Genomic DNA, 26367 nt, shown 5'->3' on the forward strand with positions numbered 1-26367 from the left:
GGCGCTAGACCGAGCATGGAGCCTGCTTAAAATTCTCTCTCTCCCTCTGCCCTTCTCCCACCTTGTGCTCTCTCCCTCTGAAATAAAAAATAAATTAAAAAAATAAAAATAAAAAAGTAAACTATACACAAATTTTTATTATTCTTTTAAATATATATTTTATAATAAATTAATTTTCTAGAAGGTTGAGGTTTTCAAGACATAATTTTTTTTGAAAAAGTAATATACTTATGCAATTCAAAGTCAAAACTATACAAAACATACAGAAGCCTCATTCCCATTTTTAGTAGATAGGTAACCATTTTTATAAGTTTCTTATTTATAAAACACCAATCACACAGCAAAAAAAAAAAAAAAATAGGGAACTGCTTATACAGTTATTAACTACAGAGTTATTAAGTTATGGTCTTAACTAAGCCCAGTATTCTAGTGTTTCCACATTCATTTGCAAGCAATACAAATTACCCACTCCCACACTGACTTAGGCAAAATCTAGCATTCTAATTATGTCATTCTGTACCTTGCATTTTTTAAACTATATATCCTGCCAATCTCTCCACAATCAATATAGTTGGAAAGTCCTATTCTTTTATTCTCTCCCCTACCTCAGCTGCAGTTTCCATTGCATGTTTATTCAACTAATGCCCTATTACTGGACACTTGAGGTATTTCTAATCTTCTGTTATAACAATGTTTCATTTTGTACTTATGCACGCATACCTGTCAGGTATTTTTCTAGAAATGGGATTTCCACATCAAGAGTAAATGTATTTGTGATTTTGGGAAACATTACCAAATGCCCCTCCACAGGGGCTATATCATTTTGCATTCCTACCAGCAATGTATGAGAACACCTATCTCCTTCTAATTTCACCACAAAATACGGTATCAAACATCTGGATGTTTTAACAATCTGATAGGTTAAGAACTGGTACCTAAGTATAGTTTCACTGTGAATTCCTTTTATTATGAATGAGAATGAATACCTTTTTATTTGTTTGAAGATCATTTTAATTTCCTTTTTCACACATATCTATTGCCCATTTTTCTATCGGGTTGTTTATCTTTTCTTCTTTCTAGAAGCTCTTCCCATATTAAAGAGATTACCCCTTTGTCTTTAACAGGCATTACCAATATTTTCCCCCTCCAATTTATCATCTGTCTTTTGATTTTGCTTAAGGTAAAACACAATGATTTCAAATAAAGCATATATGTAACAAAACTGATCAGCAATTTGAGTTAGGATAGAGGTCAATTTTCCAGAATGTAAAAAAAAAAAATTTTGCCCCCAGAATTACATAATCTTTGTAGACATGGAATTTGAATTTATTTTCTAAATTGCTGGCTCACACTGCTTCATTAAGTAGCTCCCTTACAAAAAGAAGACCTCTTGGGGCACACTGGGTAGCTCAGTCAGTTAAACATCTGACTTTTGATTTCAGCTCAGGTCATGATCTCACGGTTCATGAGTTTGAGCCCCACATGGGGCTCCACGCTGACAGTGTGGAGCCTGCTTAGGATTCTTTCTCTTTCCCTCTCTCTCTGCCTCTCCCCCACTTGTGCGTGTGCATGTTCTGTCTCTCTCAAAGTATCTAAATAGGGGCGCCTAGGTGGCGCAGTCGGTTAAGCGTCCGACTTCAGCCAGGTCACGATCTCGCGGTCCGTGAGTTCGAGCCCCGCGTCAGGCTCTGGGCTGATGGCTCGGAGCCTGGAGCCTGTTTCCGATTCTGTGTCTCCCTCTCTCTCTGCCCCTCCCCCGTTCATGCTCTGTCTCTCTCTGTCCCAAAATAAATAAAAAACGTTGAAAAAAAATTTTTTTAAAAATCTAAATAAACTTAAAAAAAAAAGAAAAAACATCTCAATTGTTAGCTTTCTGAAGTGGGAAGACAAATTTTTATTCGAAAAGATGATGAAGTGCATATGCAACTGTATCTATATATGCATGCTGGCAGTGAGGCAATAGAGCATAGGAAGAGAGTGGAAAGGGAGATTAAAGGGTTGAGTAAGGAAGAAAGGTAAACACAGTGAGATGGACAATATGATTGAATACGAAATATGGAGAGAGAGAGAGAGTTCCAGACTAGTAAAGATGTCGAAGAGCATCCACAAAATTCAGGGATAATGAAAAGAACAATGCCATGTTATCATATAGCACCTGATTCAGGCTAAATATGGTAAATATACCTTAACCACTGAATAAATAACTGATTACCTATTCCGTACATGGGATAGTGCCAAAAATCACAGGAGTTACAATTTACTTAGGAAAGCAAGCCATTTAATTGCAAAAAGGTAATAAATATAGAAGTTTAAAAACAGAGCAACACACTAAAGCAACTATTTTCTTGTTAGGACACAAAAAGAACCATAACATTTAAATTCAATGAGTCTTAAGCATGATGATAAAAGACTATGGAAAACATAAGACATTTAAAGAAAAAACTCAAAGTATTTTAAGTAGACAGATCTAAAACCAAAACTACTTTTATGTAGACAGGTCTAAAAACAATAACCTTATCTCTTGTTTTTTTTTGAAAATCAGTACGGCCACTGGGCATTTTACAAACTGTTTTATAAGGTGTGTGATTCAAAAGTCCAAGCTGGTTAGGCAGAGAAAGATCTTCCAGGATGAGTTTTTCAGACCTTGAGAGATTAGAGGTATAATCAGAATTTTCACTTGGACTAACACTAGAGAAAAAAGAAAAATACATTTTAATTCCTAGATGATTTAAGTAGTCACTCCAATTTCTATACATCAAATAAGAAAACAGAAAGAAAAGCACCTGAAGTGCTGCTGGAAATCACATTTAGTTCTGAACTTAAGGCAATGTCACAACTAAATTTCTTAATAAAGTGTAATTAGTTTTAAACTAACAATCTGTGTAGTCTAGAGACTATACGCTAGAATTACTTAAGATTCAAAAAAAGAGTCAAAATAGTAAAAGATTAACCCCGAAACATGTATTTTATACTGAGTCCTAATACAGTAAAAGTGTCAACTTAATGTACAAACACTTCCCTAATATTTCTACTTTTTCCTTAAACCAAGGGTTACATTAAAAATTACAGAAAATTGGGGTGCCTGGGTGGATCAGTCGGTTAAGTGTCCGACTTCGGCTCAGGTCATGCTCTCGCAATCTGTGAGTTCCAGACCTGTGTCAGGCTCTGTGCTGACAACTTAGAGCCTGGAGCCTGCTTCAGATTCTGTGTTCCCTCTCTCTCTGCCCCTCCCCTGCTCTTGCTCTGTCTCTCTCTCTCTCTCTCTCAAAAATAAATATTTTTTAAAAATTACAGAAAAACTATTTCCTATTCTAAATATGTATTAGAAACAAAATATATAATAATGAAATTCATACATTTTACATTCATAAAGTCATATTCTAAAGTCTACATATGATTTTACTTACTTACCTGGATAACTCTTCCCCTAAACTCTGTAAACTCCATTCTGTTATCTTCAGTTCATGTCTTAAAGAAGCAACATTTGCAAGCAAACTTTCTTCTTCATGGTCTTTATTACAGTAGTCTGATGAACTAGATTCCATTTCTTAAAAAATGAAATGAATTTCTTGTACCTTGATGGAAAGAATCTGTGGTGTCAGTCAAAATACTCTCACAATAATAGAATTTAACTCATTATTTTTCTATTTTCTCAAATGATGTGCAATCTTTCATAGTAATTTAAAACAAAACAAAACCCCAGTAACAAGGAATTTCTCTGCACTGTAAAGCCATGCAAATGGAAAGTTCAATAGAATTTCAGTGAGTCAATTTTTTATTATATACAGAGTCCAGTTATTCTAGTCCCCCTTCTCCAAGCACATTTAATTTTTCTAACAATTGTGTGCATTAAGTACTTTTATTCTACGTTAAAGATGAACTAAGAATATGACAAATTAAATAATTTACTCAAGGTCATACAAACTGTCAATGGTAGAAACAAGATTTGAACCGAAGTCATCAGTATCCAAAGACCTTTTAATTATGTTGCGCTGCAATTTCTAACTTATTATAAATCAATTTCAATATGAGCTGTTTGAACTTACATGCTCAAGTTACAAGGTCCGGAAACCTGATAAAAATGGTATCATTATAATCATTCATATTTTCTTAAAAGCAATTTATTACCAAGTAAAGTTTAACTCCTTCTCCTATTTAAAATGGTTATAAGGTTTAAAAAACACACACAGTCACATCACAACCATAAGGATCAAAATGGCATTTAGCAAGTTAACTCATAGAAATACATGAAGAAAAGCTTTTCTTTCTTCAACTGATGACGATCTCTGGAGTTGTGAAATTCTCTACTAAATAACCTTTGCAAATAAAAAATCATAACTAAAGGCCACATTTTGTTATTAATAATTAATACATAAAATCATTGCTTCAAAGTATATATTAGTAACTAATATAATAAAAACTAAGGCTTTAAAATCTTTACTACTCCTGTAGATCTTTCTGCATCTTAAAATTACATTCTTCTTTCAAATCCCATTTACCTTTGTCATTGTAGCATCTCTCTCTCATTACCCTTCTAGAATTCTGACCACATCCCAAGCTCCAAAAGGTTAGGAGTCCTGTGTATTATGTTCAGGACTGTAAGGCACTTGCAGAAGTTCAGTATGTTCGGTGAATAAATGATGACTCCCTAATTGCCCTTCTTTCCTTTCATTGAGCCAAAATAGTTTGGTAAATTTACTTCCCACTCAAAATTTCTCAGATGTAAGGAGGAAGATTAAAAAGAAAACCCTCACCTTATTGTAAGAAACTGTGGCACGAAATTAAATGAGACGCTATGTCATCGCAGAGAAAATGTTTCTTTTTTCCCCTTTCGTTTGCACAAATTTGTTTCTGCTTAAGTGAGAAGACTCTCCCATACAAAAGTCAGTGGATCAGGTCCCCATTCTGCTCTATCTTTTCAACATCTCTAGCCTCCTACAGGATGGTGAAGGAAAAAAGGGTACAGACAATTTGGGTAAATTCTAAAATGCCATTCAATATTACGTTTCAACTAAATCAGGTTTTGGGTCCAACATCTGTGTATTTTAATGTAACAATTCCCTAACACTTCAATACCAACGAACATATTTGCTTTTTAACTTTTTTTCTTATTAGAGCATTTACTGTCAAAGATTTTTTTTCTTCCCTCCAACTTACAGTAGTTATAAAAGTCTATTCTCACACACGTGGCAAAGTATTTTTGGCCCTAATAACGTGTTTGTAGCTTTACGCACGCATACCCATCAACACCGAAGAACAAAGTGTTCTTTATAAACCTTGCAAGTAATAGGATGGGTTGTAGTCTTAAAAGATTCCTCATTTGGCAAGATCAGAGATTTATGTTGTATTGTCCTGTTATCAACTACTCTCAATTTGACAGAATTAATCCTACATTCATCTGGGAGCAGCAGAGAAAAACATGACCTCTTCCTCCCCGATTTCTCAAGTAAAACACAACCCTGCAGAGCAGCCAGCGCAGTAAGGGTGAAAACGAAGCGCTTTCGAGGGTGCTGGGAGAGAAAGGAACGTAACTCCAGGTAGGCCTGTTTCTACCCTCCAAGGAGCAGTCACCACCCAAGCCGTAGTTGGGAGACAGACCCACCTGACAACAGCGCACACCGCGCTCTCATCCGCGTTCGGAAGCCTAAGACACTCTACAGAGCTCGGGGCGTGGAGGCATCAAACACTTCACGCGGAGAACAAACGAACCACAGCCGCACGGAGTTCGAACCGCCGCGGGAGCCGTTGGGGACACGCCTCCCGGGCCTCAGACCCGCCCCCTGCGCAGGCTCTGCGTGAGGTGACGCCACGACGCGGGGTCGGTCGGGGATAGTGATCAGCGAGCGCATCCAAGCCCGCTCGCTCCGAACTACATTTCCCACAATTACTCCTACGACGCCCATTGGTGTGGGGGAAGCCATGGGAACCTGCCGCCCGAGTGTGAGGCGGGGCGCGCTCACTCCGGGCTTGAGGGGGCCGAGGCCGAGGCGGGTGCGGAAAAGGACTGCTGGCCCCGCCCCTCGGTCCCTACCCTTTGGAGGCCCGGTGTTTCCCGCTCTGAGGGATCCTGTGCCGCCGTCGTGGCCACCACCTGGGGTTGCTTCAGGCTTCAGGGTTCAGGTTTCCCTGCCAACCACGAGGAGTCCAGGGAGGAAAAGCGGAGCCTAGGTGCCAGTAACGCACACCTCCCGCGTCTCGTCTCGCCCAAGATCGCCCCGGCAGGGATGGGCGTCAAGATCTGGCTGCCCTTCCCGGTGCTCCTCCTGGCCATTCTGTACCCAGTGCTGCTGCCGGTGGCTGCCGCCTTCACTCCCTCCTTAGACAGCGACTTCACGTTTACCCTTCCGGCCGGCCAGAAGGAGTGTTTCTACCAGCCCATGCCCCTGAAGGCCTCGCTGGAGATTGAGTACCAAGTAAGTGCGGAGAGTGAGCCAGCCTCCTTTATCCTAGCTACACCGTCTTCGCCTCTCACCCTCTTAGAAACTTCTTGTGGACTGCCGGGGTGGTGAACAGGGGAGGGCCGCCTGGGTGGCCTGCCAGCTCGGCGCAGGCGCACGAGGCTTGGTTCTCCTGGGGCCGGGGACCGAGAAGTTAGGCGGGACCTGGAATTCACTACCCGCCTTCTCCCCTTTCCTCTGGTCGGAAAGAGGCCAATACTGGTGATCTCGGTGGTTTCCTTCTTTGTTTCGTAATTCACCCATCGCCTTGCTAACCAGCACATGCTCCGATACTGGGAATTTCGCAATACAGGACTGATAACACGTTCTTCTTCATCATTGGAGGAGATGATGACACTTGTTTTGTTACCCCCACCACGCTCACCCAATTCCGGTATTATAAATGTTCACTGTCATTGCTTCAGCTAAGGATTTTTGAATTGTAAACATGTGATTATCACTAAATCCGATTTTGGAATATTTTGAAAGGAGCTATTGATGTATTTAAGGGTACATTTCCTTCTCAGATATTTATTTTAAGCCAGGTAATATCTAATTGTATATTAAAACTTTATAACCTTTCGTTCAGTATTGTAAGCATTTCTCCCATTGTTTTCTTTTTAGTGTCTGCATAATAATATGTAAGGATTTGCCTTAATTGATGTAGTCATCGTGGTAGAGGATAATTTCTTAGAAGAAATCTTGTTAGTTCAACACAGCTAATTTTGATGTTTCTAGATAGCACTGCAAAAAAAGATGCATTGGTGTGGTTCGCCTTTTAATTTTTCACAAATTACTTAATTTATAATAAGATGTTAATTTTTTTAAGTTGATGTAAATAATCTTTTCAACAACAGTTACTGTCACGTATAGAGCAAAATAAAAAGTTATGTAGAATTTATATCGGAAGGAACTTTAGAATTAAATTATAGATACTTAAGGAAAGCAATAGCGCAGTATCTAAGGTTACATAGTGAGCAAAACTGACACTAGAACGCAACATCTATTGATTACCAGTGTGGTTCAAAAGTTCATTTACCATGTGCCAGTAATTGGCGAGGGTTGGGGGTGGGGGGATGTGGGAGGAGTGTGGACGAGAAGACCCACGATGACACTGACAAAAAAAAAAAAGTTCCTGTTTTCAGGGATCTTATTATTTAAGGGACACTGGCCAATAAATAGGTAATTTCAATAAAGTATTGTTAAGTGCTGTAGAGAAGAGCCACTTCTCTGGGGTTTCAGAAAAGAATTCTGGAGAAAATAAATTTGAATCTAAAAAGATGCTTAAGTGAGACAAGAATGCAAGGAAGGAGGGGCAATTCAGGAAAAGGAACAAAACGAATAGTATATGCATAGTATGTTTTGTTGGTGGGCAGTATGTGGACACAAGTGCTGGGTCTTTATTAGACTTTAAAACTGTAAAATCTAGGGTGCGAGTAGAAGTAAAAGAGATTGGAGGTGTCAGAAGGCTGGATGGATCAGGATCATGAATCTTAACCCAACGTGGGCCATGAAGCCATACTGCATGGCTTTGCCCTTGTTCTGTACAAGGGCCATTGAAGATACAAGCAGCATGGTAACAGTCAAAACTGTTTTTCAGATAGGTCACTGGGTACAGTGTGGAAGATGGATTTAAGGAGGGCAAAATTAGAGGCAAGGAAACCAACGGGGGGGTTAGTGAAATAATCCAGGTAAGAAAACAATTTGTCTTATTCAAAAATTCCTTAGTATTAATCCAGGTATTAGTGAGGAAATGTATATTAACTACTGACCTCTTGTGATTATCATATAAGACTTCTAGAGATAAAATGCCTGGTTTGAAATCTTGACTCTGTCACTTAGTACCTATGTGATTTTGAACAAGTTACTTAACCTCTCACTTGTAAAATAGAGATAATAGTAATTACCTCATAGAGTTGATTTGAAAAAATGAGTAAATAATTGTTCATAGGTCATTCCTGACACATAGTTAATAGGCACTGAATGTTAGTTTTTTTCTACATTTACACTTCTTGAGTTAAATAGCTAGCTTCATTTAGCTTTACACTTTCCATCTTTAGTCACTCTTAAAGGGACTGTTCCCCCACTGCATTCCCCCTAAACAATATAGTTGTTCTTGGGTAGGGGGGGAGGAAAATCATTTAATGTCTGTAGTCCTAGACAATGTTGGAGGACTTTCTAAGGTAAGGGATAATCTTCAACTTTTTGTGTGCATTTTCCAACTCCATGATTAATTTTCCAATAACAATAAGCTACTGCTTTTTGTTTTCATTTTTAAAATATCAGAGAACAGACATTGCAGACATTGCCTTTGGGTTACTGTGACATATTGAAAAATTTTAACCATTTCTTACTTTTCAAGGTTAAGAGGATACTTCTAAAATAATTGACCACACCCACATTATATTATTAAGTTCTTAAAAACTTTTTAATGATTTTTTAAAGCTTATTTATTTTATATGAAGTACCAGTGTGAGAGGGGGAGAGAGAGAATCCCAAGCAGGCTCTTCACTGTCAGCACGGAGCCCAACAAGGGGCTCAAACCCACAAACCGTGAGATCATGACCCCAGCCAAAGTCAGATGCTTAACTGAATAAGCCACCCAGGACACCCCAGTTCTTTAAAAAAAAAAAATTTTTTTTATGTTTATTTATTTTTGAGACAGAGAGAGACACAGAGTGTGAGCAGGGGACAGTCAGAGAAAAAGGGAGGCACAGAATCCAAAGCAGGCTCCAGGCTCTGAGCTGTCAGCACAGAACCCAACACGGGCCTCGAACTCACAAACTGTGAGATCATGGCCTGAGCCAACGTTGGCAGCTTAACCGACTGAGCCACCCAGGCGCCCCAAGGACACCCCAGTTCTTAAAATTTTTAAATGTCAATACACATATCTTATGACTAAAATAGATCATTCATTTAACTTTTTAAATCATTGCTGAGTGCTTAATTTGTGTGAGCACTATGCTAAGCGCTATGGATACAATGATGAGTAAAAAAATAGTGCATGTTCTCATACTCATACAATCTAGTGTGGAAACAGGAATCAAATTGTTACATAAGTGTAAATTGTAACTCTAATGAAGGTAAGTATATACAGCTATGAGAGTATTTAATGGGAGGACTTAATTTTATCTGGAAATTGAGAGAAGACATTCCAGTTTTTTCTTTTTTTTTTCTTTCTTTCTTTTTTCTTTTTTTTTTTTGAGAGAGAGAGAGTGCGCGCGCGCAAGTTGAGGAGGGGCAGAGAGAGAATGAGACACAGAATCCAAACAGGGCTCCAGGCTCTGAGCTGTCAGCACAGAGTCCCACCCGGGGCTTCAACGCAGGGCTCCAACCCACAAACCGTGAGAGCATGACCTGAGCTGAAGTCGGATGCTTAACCAACTGAGCCACCCCGGCTCCTCCAGAGAAGACATTTTAGAAGTAGAGTTCAGATCCATAGAAAAATCAGTTTTATTAGGCATAAAAGGAGTGAGCGGAACAAGGCGATTGGTAAAAAGAATACATGTGCCACGTATTGAGGAAGAAGACAGAAGAAAGCCTTACAGGAACCGAACGACTGTTAAAGCAACAGCACAGACTAGGGAAAGTGGCACTAATCTTTCAGTGAAATCATCAGGAAGTTTAGTTTCAGATTATGATTTTTTTAAATAAATATTTTACATCTTAAAATTGTATTTTATGTATTTTTAAGTATATTCTGTATTCTTAAATATCATTTTAAACAATTTCATTAAGCCTGACAGTCACTACCAATAATCTCTTTTAAACTTTGTTTTACTGGAATCTTTGTTTAGTTTTGTTAGATCTCTTATTTTCTGATTTAATGGGTATCTTTTTTTAGTTTTTTAGAGGATGATTCTTTGAATAATTCTTTGAAAATACTTTAAGTCCTTGGACATCTAAAAATGTACTTACTTTTTGCTTTCACTTTACCAAATATTTTTTTTTTAATTGGGATCATTCCAGACATGGCTTCATTATGGTTTTTTGCATCTAGTATTATAGATAAGAATTCTGATGCCAATCTCAATTTTAAAGTTTATTTATTTTTGAGAGAGAGAGTTAGCATGAGAGAACAAGTGTGAGAGGGTCAGACAGAGAGAATCCCAGGCAGCCTCTGTGTTGACGAGGGGCTCAGTCTCACAACCATGAGATCATGACCTGAGTAGAAATCAAGAGTTAGACGCTTAACGGAATGAGCCATCCAGGTGCCCCCATCCCCCAGTTCTTGTTATTTTGCAGCTCTCTACTACTTATCATTGGAAGTTTCTAGGTTGTTCTTTTTAAATCCTTTGGGAAAGTCAGTAGGATTTTTACTCTTTTTTTCATTTATCCTGCTTCACCTCTATTAGTCCCTTCCAGTCTACAAAGATTTTTATCTTTTGAAGCAAAAATTTTTGTTCTCTTATTTAATGATTTCCTCCCTTCATTTCTCTTGGTTGTCTTCTTTGAAATGCTTGTTAGATATTTGAAATCTTTAGCTCTGTCCTTCATGAATGATCTTAAAATTTCCCTCATACTTTTCATCTCTGTTTTTTCACCTTGTTCTGAGAATTCCTTGGTTCCTTCCAGTTTGCTGATTTTTAGTCTCTATCCATATTTATTCTATCATAGCATTTGTTAAATAAATTTTGGCAACATTTTTTAATCTTTTTAAGAGCTTATTTTTCATACTAGGAACCTCATTTTTTATGGGTTACACATTCCTGAATTTCTCTGAGGATGTATATTCATCTGAGGAAACATTTTAAAGTCTGTTTATATTAACTATTTTTTCAGAACTTAATCCTCTCAGAAAAACCAATAACATGAAAAATGGGGCATTGATTTCTTTTTTTTTTTTTTAAGTTTATTTATTTTGAGAGAGAGAGATTGAGAGTGCAAGATGGGGAGGGGCAGAGAGAGGGAGAAAGAATCCCATGCTGTCAACACAGAGCCTGATGCGGAGCTCAAACCCACCAACTGGGAGATCATGACCTAAGCTGAAATCGAGTCAGATGCTTAACTGACTGAGCCACCCAGGTCCTCCGTGGGGCACTGATTTCAACAAATGTGTCTCTAGTCTGTTTCAGTGAGAATGTTGAGATTGATAGCTATTGGTTTCCAGTGTTGTTATGGAATATTTATATCATTATATATATTCTTCATTTTATTGGGATGTAAAGAAGAAAAAGAATTCTGTATATTTAGCTAGCCATTTGAAACTACTACTGTTGATCAGTAAGTAGAGCACAGGAATAGGTAATTTTTTATATCATTCCATTAAAGCCACCAGAAAAAATAATAAACAAAATAGAGTGAAATAAGACAAAGATTAGCTATTGGAGGCGGATTGCTGAGTTCAAGTTTTGACCATGCCATTCATTTGCTGTATCACCTTGGGGAAATTATTTCTGTATGCCTCACTTTTTTGTTTGTTTTCTGTTTGTTGGGTTGATTGGTTCTTCTATTTATGTCTTGATGATAATAATAAGACCTGCTTCTTAGAATTGTTGTGAGGAAATTAAACCACATGAAGCCCTTAAAACAATGTGTGGCATACACTCTAATTGTTAGCTATCATCATCATCAGGACATTTTGGGATTGTAAAGGAACAGATTGTGTTCTTTGGCCAGTAAACAAACAACCTAGTTGGAATATTCAGTTCATATTGGGGAATAATAGGTGAATACACTGAAGTCAGTTGGGGTCAGATCATGGAAGTTTTGAGTTCTGTGCTAAGAAATAGCTAATTATTATTTTATTGAAGATAAACAGAAAAGTTACATAAGTGTGCCCTAAATTACCTAGGTAAGGTCTATCATTTGAACTCCCTTCGTGTTTCTTTCCACTCTACAGGGCCTCTCAACCAAGGCACCATTTTAGGAAGATTATTTCAGTAATATTTATAAGGCCTAAATTTAGATGCTGGCAACATGAATTGGTAAGAAAGTTCCAAAAATGAATGGAATTGAATGGATGGTCTTTCTGCTCTTTCCTAGCCCTTACATGCATCTTGTTGACTTTCCTACCTCTCTAGGTTTAGAAAGAAAATCATTTCGTCACATGATCTACTTCATATATTTTTTTTCTATTTATAATGTGTTCTTCTCTTTTGTGCTTTTCTACAGGTCTTAGATGGAGCGGGATTAGATATTGATTTCCATCTTGCCTCTCCACAAGGAAGAACCTTAGTTTTTGAACAAAGAAAATCAGATGGAGTTCACACGTAAGTAGTAATCCCTTAGTTGAGTTTCTTGGGCTGAATAATACCAATGTGCTATCTGCAAGGCAGGGAAATTTAGCACATTTGATGATACTAAACATTAGTATTAAATGATTCCATATGAACATTTTAAGCAGTCTTTGAGAGTGGTCTAGTATAAACTAAAATGTCTTCCTTTAACTTTTTCCCCTTTTTTTAGGCATATTGTATTAATCCTAACTAATTTCTTTCTTTGCTTTGGTTAAATAGGATGAATGTGCCCTAGGTGTTGAATTCAGTCTGTTGTGGAATTTTAAACCTGTTTTTCTACTTAGCACAACCTTTCCATTTTAAGTTACTGTTTAGGTATATAGTTTTGGGGTTTTTTTTATAGTTTTTAGGCTATAGTTTTTTTTTTAGCTGTTGGCTATATCATATTTGTCCACTGTTCCTTTGCTTAAAAAAACAAGTACAGTGATGCCTGGGTGGCTCAGTCAGTTAAGCATCCAGCTCTTATGATCTCACAGTCATGAGAACGAGCCCCTCATCAGGCTCTGCACTGGCAGCATGGAGCCTGCTTAAGATTCTGCCCCTCCCCTGCTTGTACTCAGTCTCTTCCTCTTTCTCTCAAAAAAAAAAAAAAAAAAAGTATAGTATGTCTTTGTACATATGTGTTGTGTATGTATGCCTCTTACTAAGGCCTCATTCTTCTTAGATAATTAGAAGATATGATAATAAAAGATCTGACCATAGGAAGCCAGAAAGGAAGAAAATAACTTGTTACAAGTTTAGAGTTTAACAAAAGGCTGTATATGCTCTTACATCTCACTTCTCTTTGTTCGTATCTTGTGTGTTTCCCTCTTCCATTCTATTATTCTACTGCAGCACTTTGTTTACTCATTGCATTAAAACTAAATTGTGAGTTTACAGTTAGAAGAAAAGCAAGTACAGTCTAATGTTTGCCATAAACTAGGCTTTGCATTTTATATGCTTCTAAATTAATCATTCTAACTCATTATGAGAGATTCCTTGATTCCTCAATTCTCATTTTACAGACAAGGAGGCTCAGAGAAGTTAATTAAGTCTGCAGGGATACACATTTATTAAGAGGAAGCAGGATAGGGGCCCCTGGATTGCTCAGTATGTTGAGCATCTGACACTCGATTTCGGTTCAGGTCATGATCTCACATTTCTCGTGGAATCAAGCCCGAAGTCTAGCTCTGTGATGGCAGTGCGTATCCTGCTTGGGATTCTCTTTCTCCCTCTCTGCCCCTTCCCTATTCAAGTGCTGTATGCCCACACACTTGCAGGGCTCTCTCTCAAAATAAGTAAAAACTTAAAAAAATATATTAAGAAGTTAATATAACTAAAGATAAACTTTTGTTTAAATCTAATTTTTAGAAGGTAGGTTTGAAATTTGGTGTAGTGATTAAGAGTGAGTTGTACAGCCTGGTTTTAAATACTGGTTTCACTGTTCACTAGCTGTGTAACTTTCATTAACTTACTCTAGTGCTCTATGCCTCAATTTCTTTTTTTTTTTTTATTTTAACTTGTTTTACTTTTTATTTTTTTAAGTTTTCATCCAAATTAGTTAGCATATAGTGCAACAATATTTCAGTAGATTCTTTAGTGCCCCCTACCCATTTAGCCCATCCCCCCTCCCACAATCCCTCCCGTAACCCTCAGTTTGTTCTCCATATTTATGAGTCTCTTCTGTTTTGTCCCCCTCCCTGTTTTTATATTATTTTTGTTTCCCTTATGTTCATCTGTTTTGTCTCTTAAAGTCCTCATGAGTGAAGTCATACCATTTTTGTCTTTCTCTAATTTCACTTAGCATAATACCCTCCAGTTCCATCCACATAGTCGTAAATGGCAATATTTCGTTCTTTTTGATTGCCGAGTAATACTCCATTGTGTGTGTGTGTGTGTGTGTGTGTGTGTGTGTGTGTGTGTGTGTGTGTATATCTCACATCTTCTTTATCCATTCATCCATTGATGAACATTTGGGCTCTTTTCATACTTTGGCTATTGTTGATAGTGCTGCTATAAACATGGGGTGCACGTGTCCCTTAGAAACAGCACACCTGTATCCCTTGGATAAATGCCTAGTAGTGCAATTGCTGGGTCATAGGGTAATTCTATTTTTAGTTTTTTGAGGAACCTCCATACTGTTTTCCAGAGTGGCTGCACCAGCTTGCATTCCCATCAGCTTCTTTATTGCTAAAATGATCATGATAAATGTTAAGTTGGTAAAACGATAGAAAAAGTAATAACATGTACCTCAAGAGGACTGTGGTGAATAAAAAAAATTTAATACATATAAAGTGCTTAGAACAGTGGCCTGGCATATCTAAAGAACTCAATAAATGTGAACTTTTATAAACTCAGTCTTTTCTCCCAATGGTTTAATGAGAGGTAATTCTGTATAAGAAAGCAAGATACCTTTTCTTCCTAACAGTTCATTTTAATTTATTCCTAAAGGAAAGGAGGAAATTGGAGGAAAAAAATGGCAGAAATTCTACATATTTTCTATATTCTCAAATTTAAAGATAAGTTACACTTTTAGTTTCTGTTCATAACTATCAAAGAAAAAGCATAGTTCCAAGTTTATCAATCTAAACTGACTTTTTAAATTACTATTTCTGTATTAATGGTTTATACAAAGATTTTTCCTGAGCTCTGCATAGGTAAAGTGCCATTTTAAAAGGCATTTTAGAGGCACCTGGGTGGCTCAGTCAGTTGAGTGTCTGACTTTGGCTCAGGTCATGATCTCAGTTTGTAGGTTTAAGCCCCACGTCAGGCTCTGTGCTGACAGCTCAGATCCTGGAGCCTGCTTCAGATTCTCTGTCTTCCTCTCTCTCTGCCCCTCCTCCACTTACACTCTATGTCTCTCTCTCTTTCAAAAATAAACATTTAAAAAATTTAAAAAATAAAGCAGTTTAGGGGCGCCTGGGTGGCTCAGTCAGTTAAGCGGCCGACTTCGGCTCAGGTCATGATCTCGCGGCCCTTGAGATGGAGCCCCGCATCAGGCTCTGTGCTGACAGCTCAGAGCCTGGAGCCTGTTTCAGATTCTGTGTCTCCCTCTCTCTGACCCTCCCCCATTCATGCTCTCTCTCTGTCTCAAAAATAAATAAACGTTAAAAAAAAAAATAAAGCAGTTTAACAATAAAATTTAAAAATGTAATAAAAAATTAAAACTTTAAAATTTAGAAATATATATAAAAATTTAAAAATTAAATAAAAATAAAAAATAAGAAAGAGTATTGTTATTGAAAAGAGTATTATAGTTGAGATATTCTTCCCCCTCATTCATTCATACATGTATTTAGTATTCACTATCAATTACATGCCACATACGCTGGTTAACAAAGACGAATAATTGGGGGCGCCTGGGTGGCTTAGTCGGTTGAGCGTCCGACTTCGGCTCAGGTCATGATCTCACAGCTTGTGAGTTCGAGCCCCGCGTCGGTCTCTGTGCTAACAGCTCAGAGTCTGGAGGCTGCTTTAGACTCTGTGTCTCCCTCTCTCTCTGCCCCTAACCCACTCGCATTCTGTCTCTGTCTCTCTCAAAAATAAACATTAAAAAATTAAAAAAAAAAACCGAATAATTGTAATAGCTAGTACTTGCATAGTGCTATGTGCCAGAAATATTCTAAGCATTGTACAGTAGAAAGCAAGAATTGTTTGTTTGGGGGTTTTTTTGGAACACTGCTTTTTTTCTTTTATTAGAGTTTATTCATTTGTTTTGAGAGAGAGAAAGAGAGCACAAGTGGGAAAGGGACAGAGAGGAGAGAAAATTCCAAGCAGGCTTCTTGCCATCAGCACAGGGCCCAACACGGGGCTCAAACACACCAACCATAGGATCATGATCTGAGCTGAGATCAAGAGTCAGACACTTAACTGACAGCCACCCAGATGCCCAGAAAGCAAGAATTTTGATCTATCCTGCCTCCTCTAATTTTTTTTAATGTTTACTCATTTTGAGAAAGAGAGAGCAGGGGGGAGGGGCAGAGAGACGGAGAGAGGATCCCAAGCAGGCTCCACACTGCTAGCACAGAGCCCATGAGATCATGACCTGAGCTGAAATCAAGAGTTGGACGCTCAACCAACTGAGCCACCCAGGTGCCCCTAGCTATGTTAACTTTTTTAAGGCAACTAAAATAGCTGTTATGACACTGAAATAGTTTTTTTGTTAAATCCTTAAAACAAATACCGTCCTTCCAGAAGGCAGGGTTAGGAAAAATGTCTCCAGAGCTACAAACACCTTAAGTAACAGCTATTGGCTGGCACTTTTGGGAATGAGAAATTTTGTGTGTGTGTGTATTTTTCTAGACAACTGAATTAATACCACCCTAACTTACATGAGAACTTACCCATTTTGGATGACTTATGTTCTTTATTCTAATTGGAAGGAAAATTAACTGCATTTATTTGCTAATATTTTGTATCATTTGTAGTAATAAAGTTCCTTTCTACTAAAAGTAATTAACACAGATTTAGAAAGAGATTAGTATAGGAATGACTATAAAGTAGTAAACATCTTTTTTTTTCATACACATGCATAAGTTCATACATGTCAGTGCTTGTCAAACGTTTTTCATTTTTACCCTTGTCCCCATGCACCCTTTCTAGACTTTTATGCCTCATCATCCCGTGAAATTTTAGAGCCAATTTTTTAATCTGTGTCTTTATCTGTACACGTAAAAAGAGTAGGTACAGAAAGCTTCCCTTTTTTATCCATTTCAGGGTTAAAAGTGGCTAAATAAAGTTGAGTTAAATAAAATAAAGACTAAACAAAATTAAGAGTTACATTAAAAAGTGATTAACATTGAATTATACTTTACAAATAGTCATAACATTTTTTTCCTTTTAAAATTGTTCCCCACTGTATTTGCCAGTATATTCTTCAAGCTTCTTCCAAAGGTTAAATACATCCTCAAAGACAAAGGTTTGTCATGGCTGAGGAGATTGCAAAGAATGCAGACAGGCTCTGAACAGTATTACAGAAAAGAAAGATCAATTAACTCGAGAGTCAAAACCAAACTTCGTCTATGCGTATGACAGGCTTATGTGATCATAGGCAAGTATTTTAATTTATGTGAACCTTATTTTACTTACCTTGAAAAGGTCAATTATGCCTAACTTCCAAATATGATGGTAAGGATTAAAAGACAGAATATGTGAAAGCAGTGTGCATTTTTTATTGGGGGTAGATAAGCATTTAGTATTTTTTATGTATAGTATATATGTTAAAATCCAGTCAAGTTACTGAGTGCTTATCTCTTATGCTTCAAGTTGGAAACAGGTGGAAGAGATGGGGACTGACTTAAAAAAAGGAGAACCACATGCTGTAGTGACAAGGCTATAGAAAATGATACACGTACCTCAGTTTAAGCAATCCATTGTATTGGAAATAAGAAAATTTCAGAATCATTTAAACCAACCTTCCACGAACCAGTCCCAACAAAAACTAAAACTCAGTTTCAGTGGTTTTTGTGGCCGGCACTAGTAAATGTCATTAGCCTATGCAGTATTTTTCTTGTTAAAGTTTAAAAAAAAAAAATAGGAAGCCACTTTGCTAAAGTAACTGTGCCCAGGCCAATTATCTTGAATGTGAAGCTAATGAGACCAAGATTAAAAGTATAAATCAGATGTGAGTGGCATTTACACAGTAAAGGGTAATGCCACTGACCGTAAAGCTCTGGTTGTTGGCTACTGACCTCATCCTAACCTTTGTAAAGTATGTTATAAAAATATTCTTAATCTGTAGGAGGCCTGGAAGAAAAGCATTTGGAACAACCCATCACTACTTTTGAAAACAAAACTCACATTAGAGTTATCTCAATTGAAGGGGAGGTTTGTGGTCTTATTTGCATACAAATTGACTCATGATAAGTTACTTTTAATAGTGTGTAAATATTAAAGATCATTTTGAGGTATCATGTATCTATGTTTTTAATCTTATCCTTTTCCAAAAATTAGGTCAAGACCTTTAACCATAATTTCCTGAGCCAATGCCAAGCACATCTAAGTTGCAAGTATTTGAACATGGATATTAACAAGTTACCTCTTTCCCAAGAAATTATAAATTATCTTTCAACACTAAGGAAATCTTTCTGTCAGCAAACTGTCCAATTACTAACGTAAACCATGTTATTTCTTTTTCTATCTATAGGAATTTTTTCTTTGATCCTAAATAGAAGTACAGATAACTGAAGACATACACTTTTTTTAATACAGGATAGAGACTGAAGACGGTGACTACATGTTCTGCTTTGATAATACATTCAGCACCATTTCTGAGAAGGTTATTTTCTTTGAATTAATCCTGGATAATATGGGAGAACAGGTGCAAGAACAAGAGGACTGGAAGAAATATATTACTGGCACAGACATGTTGGATATGAAACTGGAAGATATCCTGGTCAGTATGATCTTTTAATAAATAAAAATTATCCACAGGCCTGACAATGTGATAGGCACAGAAATAAGCATTTTCTCTGCATCATCTCAGGTAATCTTTACTTATGAACTCTGAGGACTATTTATCTCCATCTTTCCAATGAGGAAATTGTGCTTTAGGGAGCTTAAGTAATCTTTCTTTCATATAACTAGAGAGGAGAGAAATAGAATTTGCACATAAGCTCTTAACCCTAAAACTCTCTTAGAATATTCACAAACAGAAGAATGTAATGATCTATAGTGTACTTGCACATAGAATAAAAGTGAGTAATTTGTAAACCCTTAAGATGTAGAGGCATTTTCCTCACAGCATGGTTTTTATAACATGAAATTTGATATTACTTGGTTAATTTGGGAACACTGTTTATATTACTCAGACCAGACCTAGCAGTCACCAGAAACTGGGACTACATTCAGGAGTAAAAACTCTTAGAATATGGCTTGTTTGAATTTCTTTATACTTTTATCATTAACATGCATAGTGAAATGTACATGTTACTATTTGTTAATAATAGTACTAGTGATAGGGGGAATAGGTCAGTACCTTCAGCCACAGATAGATGTAATCAAATCATAGAATTTACTGAGTGATATTTGTAAATAACATATATAGCTGTATGATAGAAATTCCTGCAGGAAAACTAACATGGTTTTGCAAATTGAAACTGTGTAACCTCTAATACTTTTATAACCTAACTTTTTTTTCTTCTTATAATATGGTATTTTGATCCATTGAGGTTTATTAGGAAAGCAACTATCAAATTATAGAAGAGACCTATTATATGTAGATCAGTTAGCTTAAGAAGTTGGAAAATTAAACAATCGTGTATGTGTGACTGCTTAGTAACTGAGCTCTCAGAGCCTTGGTTTTCTCACTTGCCAAATGGAGAGAATACCTCTAGAGTTGTTGTGAGGATGAAATATGATCTAGCATGTATAGAAGTGCTTTAAATGGTGTCTGGTACAAAAAAAATGTTAGTTTTCTTAGCTCTTCCACGAGTGTTACTAAGAATACAAACTGAAAGGATTAAGTTTGATTGGTATGAATTTTTACCATAACAGTTATTTATCTCACCATTTCCCATAGATATATATTTAAAATCTCAATCATATTAACTTATTCTTCCATTTTTATTTTGCCAACAAGAACAGTAGTACTTACATTATTCTTATTAGTACTTCACTGCATTCTCAGGAGATTGAATTCATTCACATGGTTAAACAAAATGACCAGCAAGTTCAGACTTAAATATGGTTTAAGTACTTGTAAGTCCTTTTTAAAGAAAAATAAAATGTCTTTCAGCTTTACTTCCCCAAAATTTAGTTTCATAACAGCAAACTTTAATAAATAATTTTGTGTTTGAGTATCATTTCTATAATATTGAAAAGAATTATGCATGATCTTTTTATTTGGGGATCTGAATTCTTTATTTTTCTAGACAATATTTGCATTACTAGGTTACCATTCTTTACAAATAGGCCTAAATGATAAATACTACACTTTGTATTTTTGTAGGTTTAGCAGAAGAGTCTGAAATTTTGAGTACAGTTTTTGCTTAAATGAGGACCTTAAGCAAAATGACTATCCAGGAAAGTCTGTTTCTAGTTATTTTCTTATTTTTTGCCATAAGTACAGTTGACTGTTGAACAATCTGCGATTGAACTGTGCCATCTACTTACACACAGATTTTCTTTAGTAAGTGGAATGTAGTACTGTATATGCATTTTCTCTTATGATTTTCTGAGTAACGTTTTCTTCTCTCTAGCTTACTTTATTATAAAAATACAGTATATAATACATATAACAAAAAGTGTGCTGATTGTTTAGGTTATCAGTAAGGCTTCTGGTCAACAGTTGGCTATTAGTGGTTAAGTTTTTAGGGAATCTAAAGATTTACATGGAATTTTAACTGTGCAGGGCATTGGCATCTCTAACCCCCATGTTGTTCAAGGGTCAACTATGACATCATTTCAAACCTCAATTTTATCTTATATTCATATAGCCCTTTTATAGTTTTCAAATCACTTCTCACCAAGACCCTACTATAAAAATACGTTTTTCAGAAGATGTACAATTTAGAGTGCATCTTAGTAATAAGCTTTTACAAATGTGATCTTGGAACATTTTTTTTAAATTTTTTTTTTTTTCCAACGTTTATTTATTTTTGGGACAGAGAGAGACAGAGCATGAACGGGGGAGGGGCAGAGAGAGAGGGAGACACAGAATCGGAAACAGGCTCCAGGCTCTGAGCCATCAGCCCAGAGCCTGACGCGCGGCTCGAACTCACGGACCGCGAGATCGTGACCTGGCTGAAGTCGGACGCTTAACCGACTGCGCCACCCAGGCGCCCCATGATCTTGGAACATTTTTTAAAAAACAGATTTGATTATACTTTGGGATTTATAATATACATATCAAAAATTGGAATATTTTCTAATTTCACTACATTTTCTGAGATAAAAACATTGGGTGTTTTGCTAACACTACACTGGGCCAGACTAACATTCAAAGAAGAAAATATAAACCCACAGTGCATTATATAAAGACAAATACCTAAACACTGTTATCAGTTAGGTTTTTTAAAAACTTAGTTATTTTCTTATGGTTGTGAGGGCTGAGAAAGAGGTAATGTATGTAAAACCCCTGGTACTATACCACTCAAATAGATTTTCACATTATTTATTTTAAATTTACAGTAGCTTTGCTTCTCTGTTAAATAACTATTTATAAAAAAATAATTTAAATAAACCAGGAGAACTATTACATAAACTTACAGAGATCTTTAGGTAATCCAAGTAGCACCTATCCCTTAATTGTTTGGATATAAAACTAATATGAATGTCAGGGTACTGTGAATCACATGTTTAAATTGGCTTAAATTTACCGAGCATTCTTTTATAGTAAAATTATTCTATTTATCTCCAGGAATCCATCAACAGTATCAAGGCCAGACTAAGCAAAAGCGGTCACATCCAGACTCTGCTTAGAGCATTTGAAGCTCGTGATCGAAATATCCAAGAAAGCAACTTTGATAGAGTCAATTTCTGGTCTATGGTTAACTTAGTGGTAATGGTGGTAGTGTCAGCCATTCAAGTTTATATGCTGAAGAGTCTATTTGAAGATAAGAGGAAAAGTAGAACTTAAAACTTTAAACTAGACTACTTAACATAAAAAAGAGGGATGGAAAAATGTAATACAACTTACAGTTAAAGTCCAAGACCATTAATAGTCTTTTCAAAAAAGATTTTCAGGTATTACCACAAGCGTGAAGCAAGTATAATTTTAATGTGAAAGGAAAGTCTTCACTTTCATCTGTGCAAGTAGTCTTATTGCTTCAGTTGTACTTAAATATATAACAAATATTTTGCAGAGTATAGGTATAATTGAATGAAGCCATATTAATAACAGCATTTTCCTAAGTTTGAAAAACTTTTGCAAATGTCATAGGTGACTTAAATAAATGAGCTTTGGGCCCAAATGCAACACCAAACAATGTTTTTAAAAGATTCTCTTACCTAGAAGTTTCTTTGTAAATTTGGCAAATACAATTAATACAGGTTTTCAATATATTGAAGTTTCTTTGTAAATGTGGCAATTATAAATTAACTGTGTAAGTTTCCAGTATATTAAGTTATAAATCATCTGAGAATTACCTAATCATAGATTGGAATAATCTTTAGAAAACAAAAACTCAACTTTTCTTTTTACATATGTATCTCTCCTATAATGTAAATAGACACATAGCTGTGAAAAACAGATTTGTGAGACTTTTATAACCAAATATATTTCAATTTAAAATATTAACAAAAAGTATTAGTTTTATAGACTTAGCTTACATTCCCCAAAGGCCAATATTTTCATAATTCTTAAATTGCTCAGTCATTATTAAAATTTGGAAAAATTTTCTCTTTGAAATGAAATCGCTCAGTCTCCATAGGGACACATTTTGTCTAGTCCTTAACTAAGATCTAGAATTTTGAAATTAAATGTGACAAAAAATACTTTTATATTACCTATCAGCAGTGTTATGTTAATTTTAACATGATTATTGACTTGGATAATACATTATTACCAACAGTTGTGAAGGAAAATATTGCTTTAAAAATCTAGGCCTAACATAAATAAAGATCTCCTTTTCTGAGTTCTTAAAATCAACAACAAAAAAAATAACAAAATCAATAAAGAAGAATTTGAGTAAGCTTGAGAACATCTGATCAAAATTAAGTTCACTTAAATAAACTGTAAGTATCTAGAATCTGATTGGTTCACTAATGACCCTATCCTAAATAATAATCAGACTAAATTCCAGTTAACTGTAGAAACTATACTTGGCCATGGCTTTTATTGTTTTACAGTTGTTTTATTCTGTTTTGAATTGTCTTTTATAAGTATTCAGGTATATTTTATGAAACAAACTCTACTGTAAGATTTAGCACTGGGTAAACATATTACAACTTTTATTATAACTTTCATTAAATTACTTTTCTGATCACTTTATTTATTGACATTCAAGTAAGGATTGAAAGCCTACAGAATCCCAAATTTAGAGCTGATATGTGAATAACTTTATATAAAGTCTCTGACATCCTTCTTATTGGGTCTATGGAGTCTTACTCATATACTAGTAATTTAGCTACATTAAGTAGAATTTTTAGGTTTTATCGATTTGTAATACTGGTTAAGACAAATATGAGTTAGAAACAATCAGCTTACAAGTTTGAATATAGCACCCCTCTGTACATTACTACTGCTTGAATTCTTAAGCGATGATATCAAGAGAATGGTTTATTAATTTACAGTCAGAGTGGTACAAAAAGATTTATTTCCCTCCTTCTTATGCCTTTGGGAGAACAAAGGTTAGATATCCCTACTCTGAAGCTTTTTAAAAATGAGGATTGATTACCTCAACTGACCCAAGAAAATGCTTTTATGTGTCCAGGAGTAGCACCTGAAATACAGGCAAAACAAGGGCCAATAATTGCCTATGATATCCCATTCCCCCCTTCTGTTAAACTCAAAATGAGAAGCAAACTTACCATACTATACCTAATAAAACAGTGCAGATCTAAACTACTGCATCTTTTCTATAAAACTGTGATTAAGAATTCTACCTCTGGCTGGCTACTGTACTGTACTGATTCCTTACCTAACAATGAATTTGTTACATCATGTATGTATGATTCATGCCACTGATTTTAAACCTGTGATTCAGTAACTTCTTACCTTATAATGGCCTTATTTGGAAAACAAAGAATTTAGGAATACTGAGGACAATTTTATTTTTATAGGCACAAAATGAAGAGTGGGATTAAGAATGTTAACTTGTATTAACCAAAAAAAGTATAATCAGTGAACAAAGAACTAAATTCTTTGGCATATAGATTATCTGCCTCGTGTGGTTTTTTAAATGTCAGTATTAAATTTTGAAATTAAAATTATGCTAAAATTAAGCTATCACATAATGGCTGATTTTTTTCTTTGGTGTTTAGTTACATAAACTCTTAAAATACTGTAGTATTTAAGGCCTAGAGTTTTATTTTCATTTGCATTTGGGTCATTAATGATATGCTATTCTTTCAAGGTATAGAAGGTAAAGAAGTGGTTGAAATAGGAAGGAAATAAATTACAAATTGAAATGTAATTTTGTTAAGTAGGTTTATCCTTCTTAAGCATTGTTATTATGTCTTAAAATTAACAAAAATTGAGTACCTATAATTGTATGCCTCCCTAAATAAAAATTCTTTATCTGAAATTTAAAAAATGATTCAGCATGTAATAGCTTTTCATCTGAAGTGTAATACATAATCATTGTTGCTCAAATTGCTTTATAGTTGTTAACAGCCTTATTAAAAGAGCAATGAATACTATGCTGAATATACATAATAAAAATTACAGTCAAAGGATTTTTACTTATCTGTCATTGTCAATGATAAGCCTTAAAACCTTCATTGATCTCATACTTGGCCTTGTGTGCTCTCCCTTCCATTTGAAAACCCATAGTTCTCTGCACTTCCTATTGTATGTCATTCTGCCTTGCATTGGATTTCTATTTATATGTGTTCTCTTATTCATCTGTTGCCCAAACATGCATTGTAACTATAAGATGCTCAAAATACAGAGGGGGGAAAAAAGAGCCAAAGGTCATCACTTCTGAAAGTTTGGAATGCTAAATAAGCACCCAAGGAGCTTGTACCGCTCCTCTAACCCAACCCCAGAAATTGATTGCTTAGGTCTATAATAGGGCTCAAGAATCTTAATTTTTAACCAACACAACTTGGGATTGTGGTATCCATTATCCCTGGACCATTTGCTAACTGAGGGATCTTGAGAAATCAAACTTCCTTTGAGTCTATTTCTTTGTCTATAGAAACATTTTAGGTAGCATCTTAAATCTTGGTTAAAATCACATAAGAGTCCAATGCTTGGTGGAAATTAGTTTGTTATTGGTATTTCCTTACCATCCAGACAAGACACTCTTCCCCTCCAAGCTGATAGAATTCCTTAGGCACCTTTCTGCTTCTGCAGTGCCATCACTTTCAGGTGTCTGGGTTCCTGTAAGGTTTGTGTCATTACAAACTAGAGCTAGACTACACTTTACTGTATGTCTGGGGAAAGGGCATAGAATAAAGAATCCACACCTAAGATGATGTTACATGAAAGAGAGAACACTGAGATGGGACTCTGTATCTTGTATCTGAAAGAAAAAAGCAAGAAAATGCCAAGCAGGGGAAAATTTGGAGGTCTTCAATGACCATGAGTCAACAGCAAAATGAAGAATCTGTTATCCAACACTCCCACTCCTGGAAGTTCTCAAGTGGCAATAATGATCAGATGTCAAAGGGTTCATTTCTACACTGGATAACAAGTGGAAGGAGGGACTAATAAACCTAATGTTTCTACCCTACCTTTATTTCAATTCCAAAAGGACTAGTACTGCTATTTGTAGGGCAAAGCTGAAAGAAAAGGCAACAGCTTAAAAAGACACATTTTGGAGTTCTATTTTGCTGGATTTTGCTTGGTATTCAAAACCAAATTGGAAACAAAAAAACACAATACTGCTGACAATCACACTCCAAAGAAAATCACGTTTAGGTATAAATCTTAGCAAATCCTGTACAAGATCTGTATGCTGAAAATTATCAAAAGCTGATGAAAGATCAAAGACCCAAACAAGTAGAGAGATGTACCATGCTCCGTGGATTGGAAGGCTCAAAACAGTAAAATGGTCAATTCTTCCCTAAATGTAAATTTAACATTCCTATCAAAATCCAGCAAGGTT

General features: G+C 35.9%; 2 protein-coding genes across 4 annotated transcripts in view; one reads left to right on the top strand and one right to left on the bottom strand.

The window, feature by feature from the left end:
* CCDC18 (coiled-coil domain containing 18) overlaps positions 1–4893 on the bottom strand; it is a 117442-nt gene extending 112549 nt beyond the window's left edge. The window contains exons 1-3 of the mRNA XM_047084567.1: positions 4755–4893; positions 3412–3575; positions 2514–2688 (exon numbers count right to left, since the gene is read on the bottom strand). Of these exons, the coding sequence (XP_046940523.1) occupies positions 2514–2688; positions 3412–3545 (309 nt within the window). The 5' untranslated portion in view covers positions 3546–3575; positions 4755–4893. The remainder of the gene's footprint in view (positions 1–2513; positions 2689–3411; positions 3576–4754) is intronic.
* A 990-nt stretch (positions 4894–5883) lies between these two features.
* The window catches only part of TMED5 (transmembrane p24 trafficking protein 5), a 57720-nt gene continuing 37236 nt past the window's right edge, over positions 5884–26367 (top strand). Inside the window, exons 1-6 of one of the 3 annotated variants that reach the window (XM_047084578.1) lie at positions 5888–6413; positions 12552–12649; positions 18866–19049; position 21040; positions 21125–21178; positions 22014–22177. In XM_047084578.1, the coding sequence (XP_046940534.1) occupies positions 6225–6413; positions 12552–12649; positions 18866–19049; position 21040; positions 21125–21178; positions 22014–22075 (588 nt within the window). In that variant the 5' untranslated portion in view covers positions 5888–6224 and the 3' untranslated portion in view covers positions 22076–22177. Of the gene's footprint in view, positions 6414–12551; positions 12650–18865; positions 19050–21039; positions 21041–21124; positions 21179–22013; positions 24992–26367 lie in introns of those variants that run through there. The other 2 variants (XM_047084576.1, XM_047084577.1) reach the window with 2 other exon arrangements.

The sequence above is a fragment of the Lynx rufus genome, unplaced genomic scaffold, assembly GCF_022079265.1.
Source record: "Lynx rufus isolate CCGP_SWC_20201006 ecotype Redwood Valley unplaced genomic scaffold, mLynRuf1.p SCAF_2, whole genome shotgun sequence".
In the NCBI taxonomy this organism is placed as follows: Eukaryota; Metazoa; Chordata; class Mammalia; order Carnivora; family Felidae; genus Lynx; species Lynx rufus.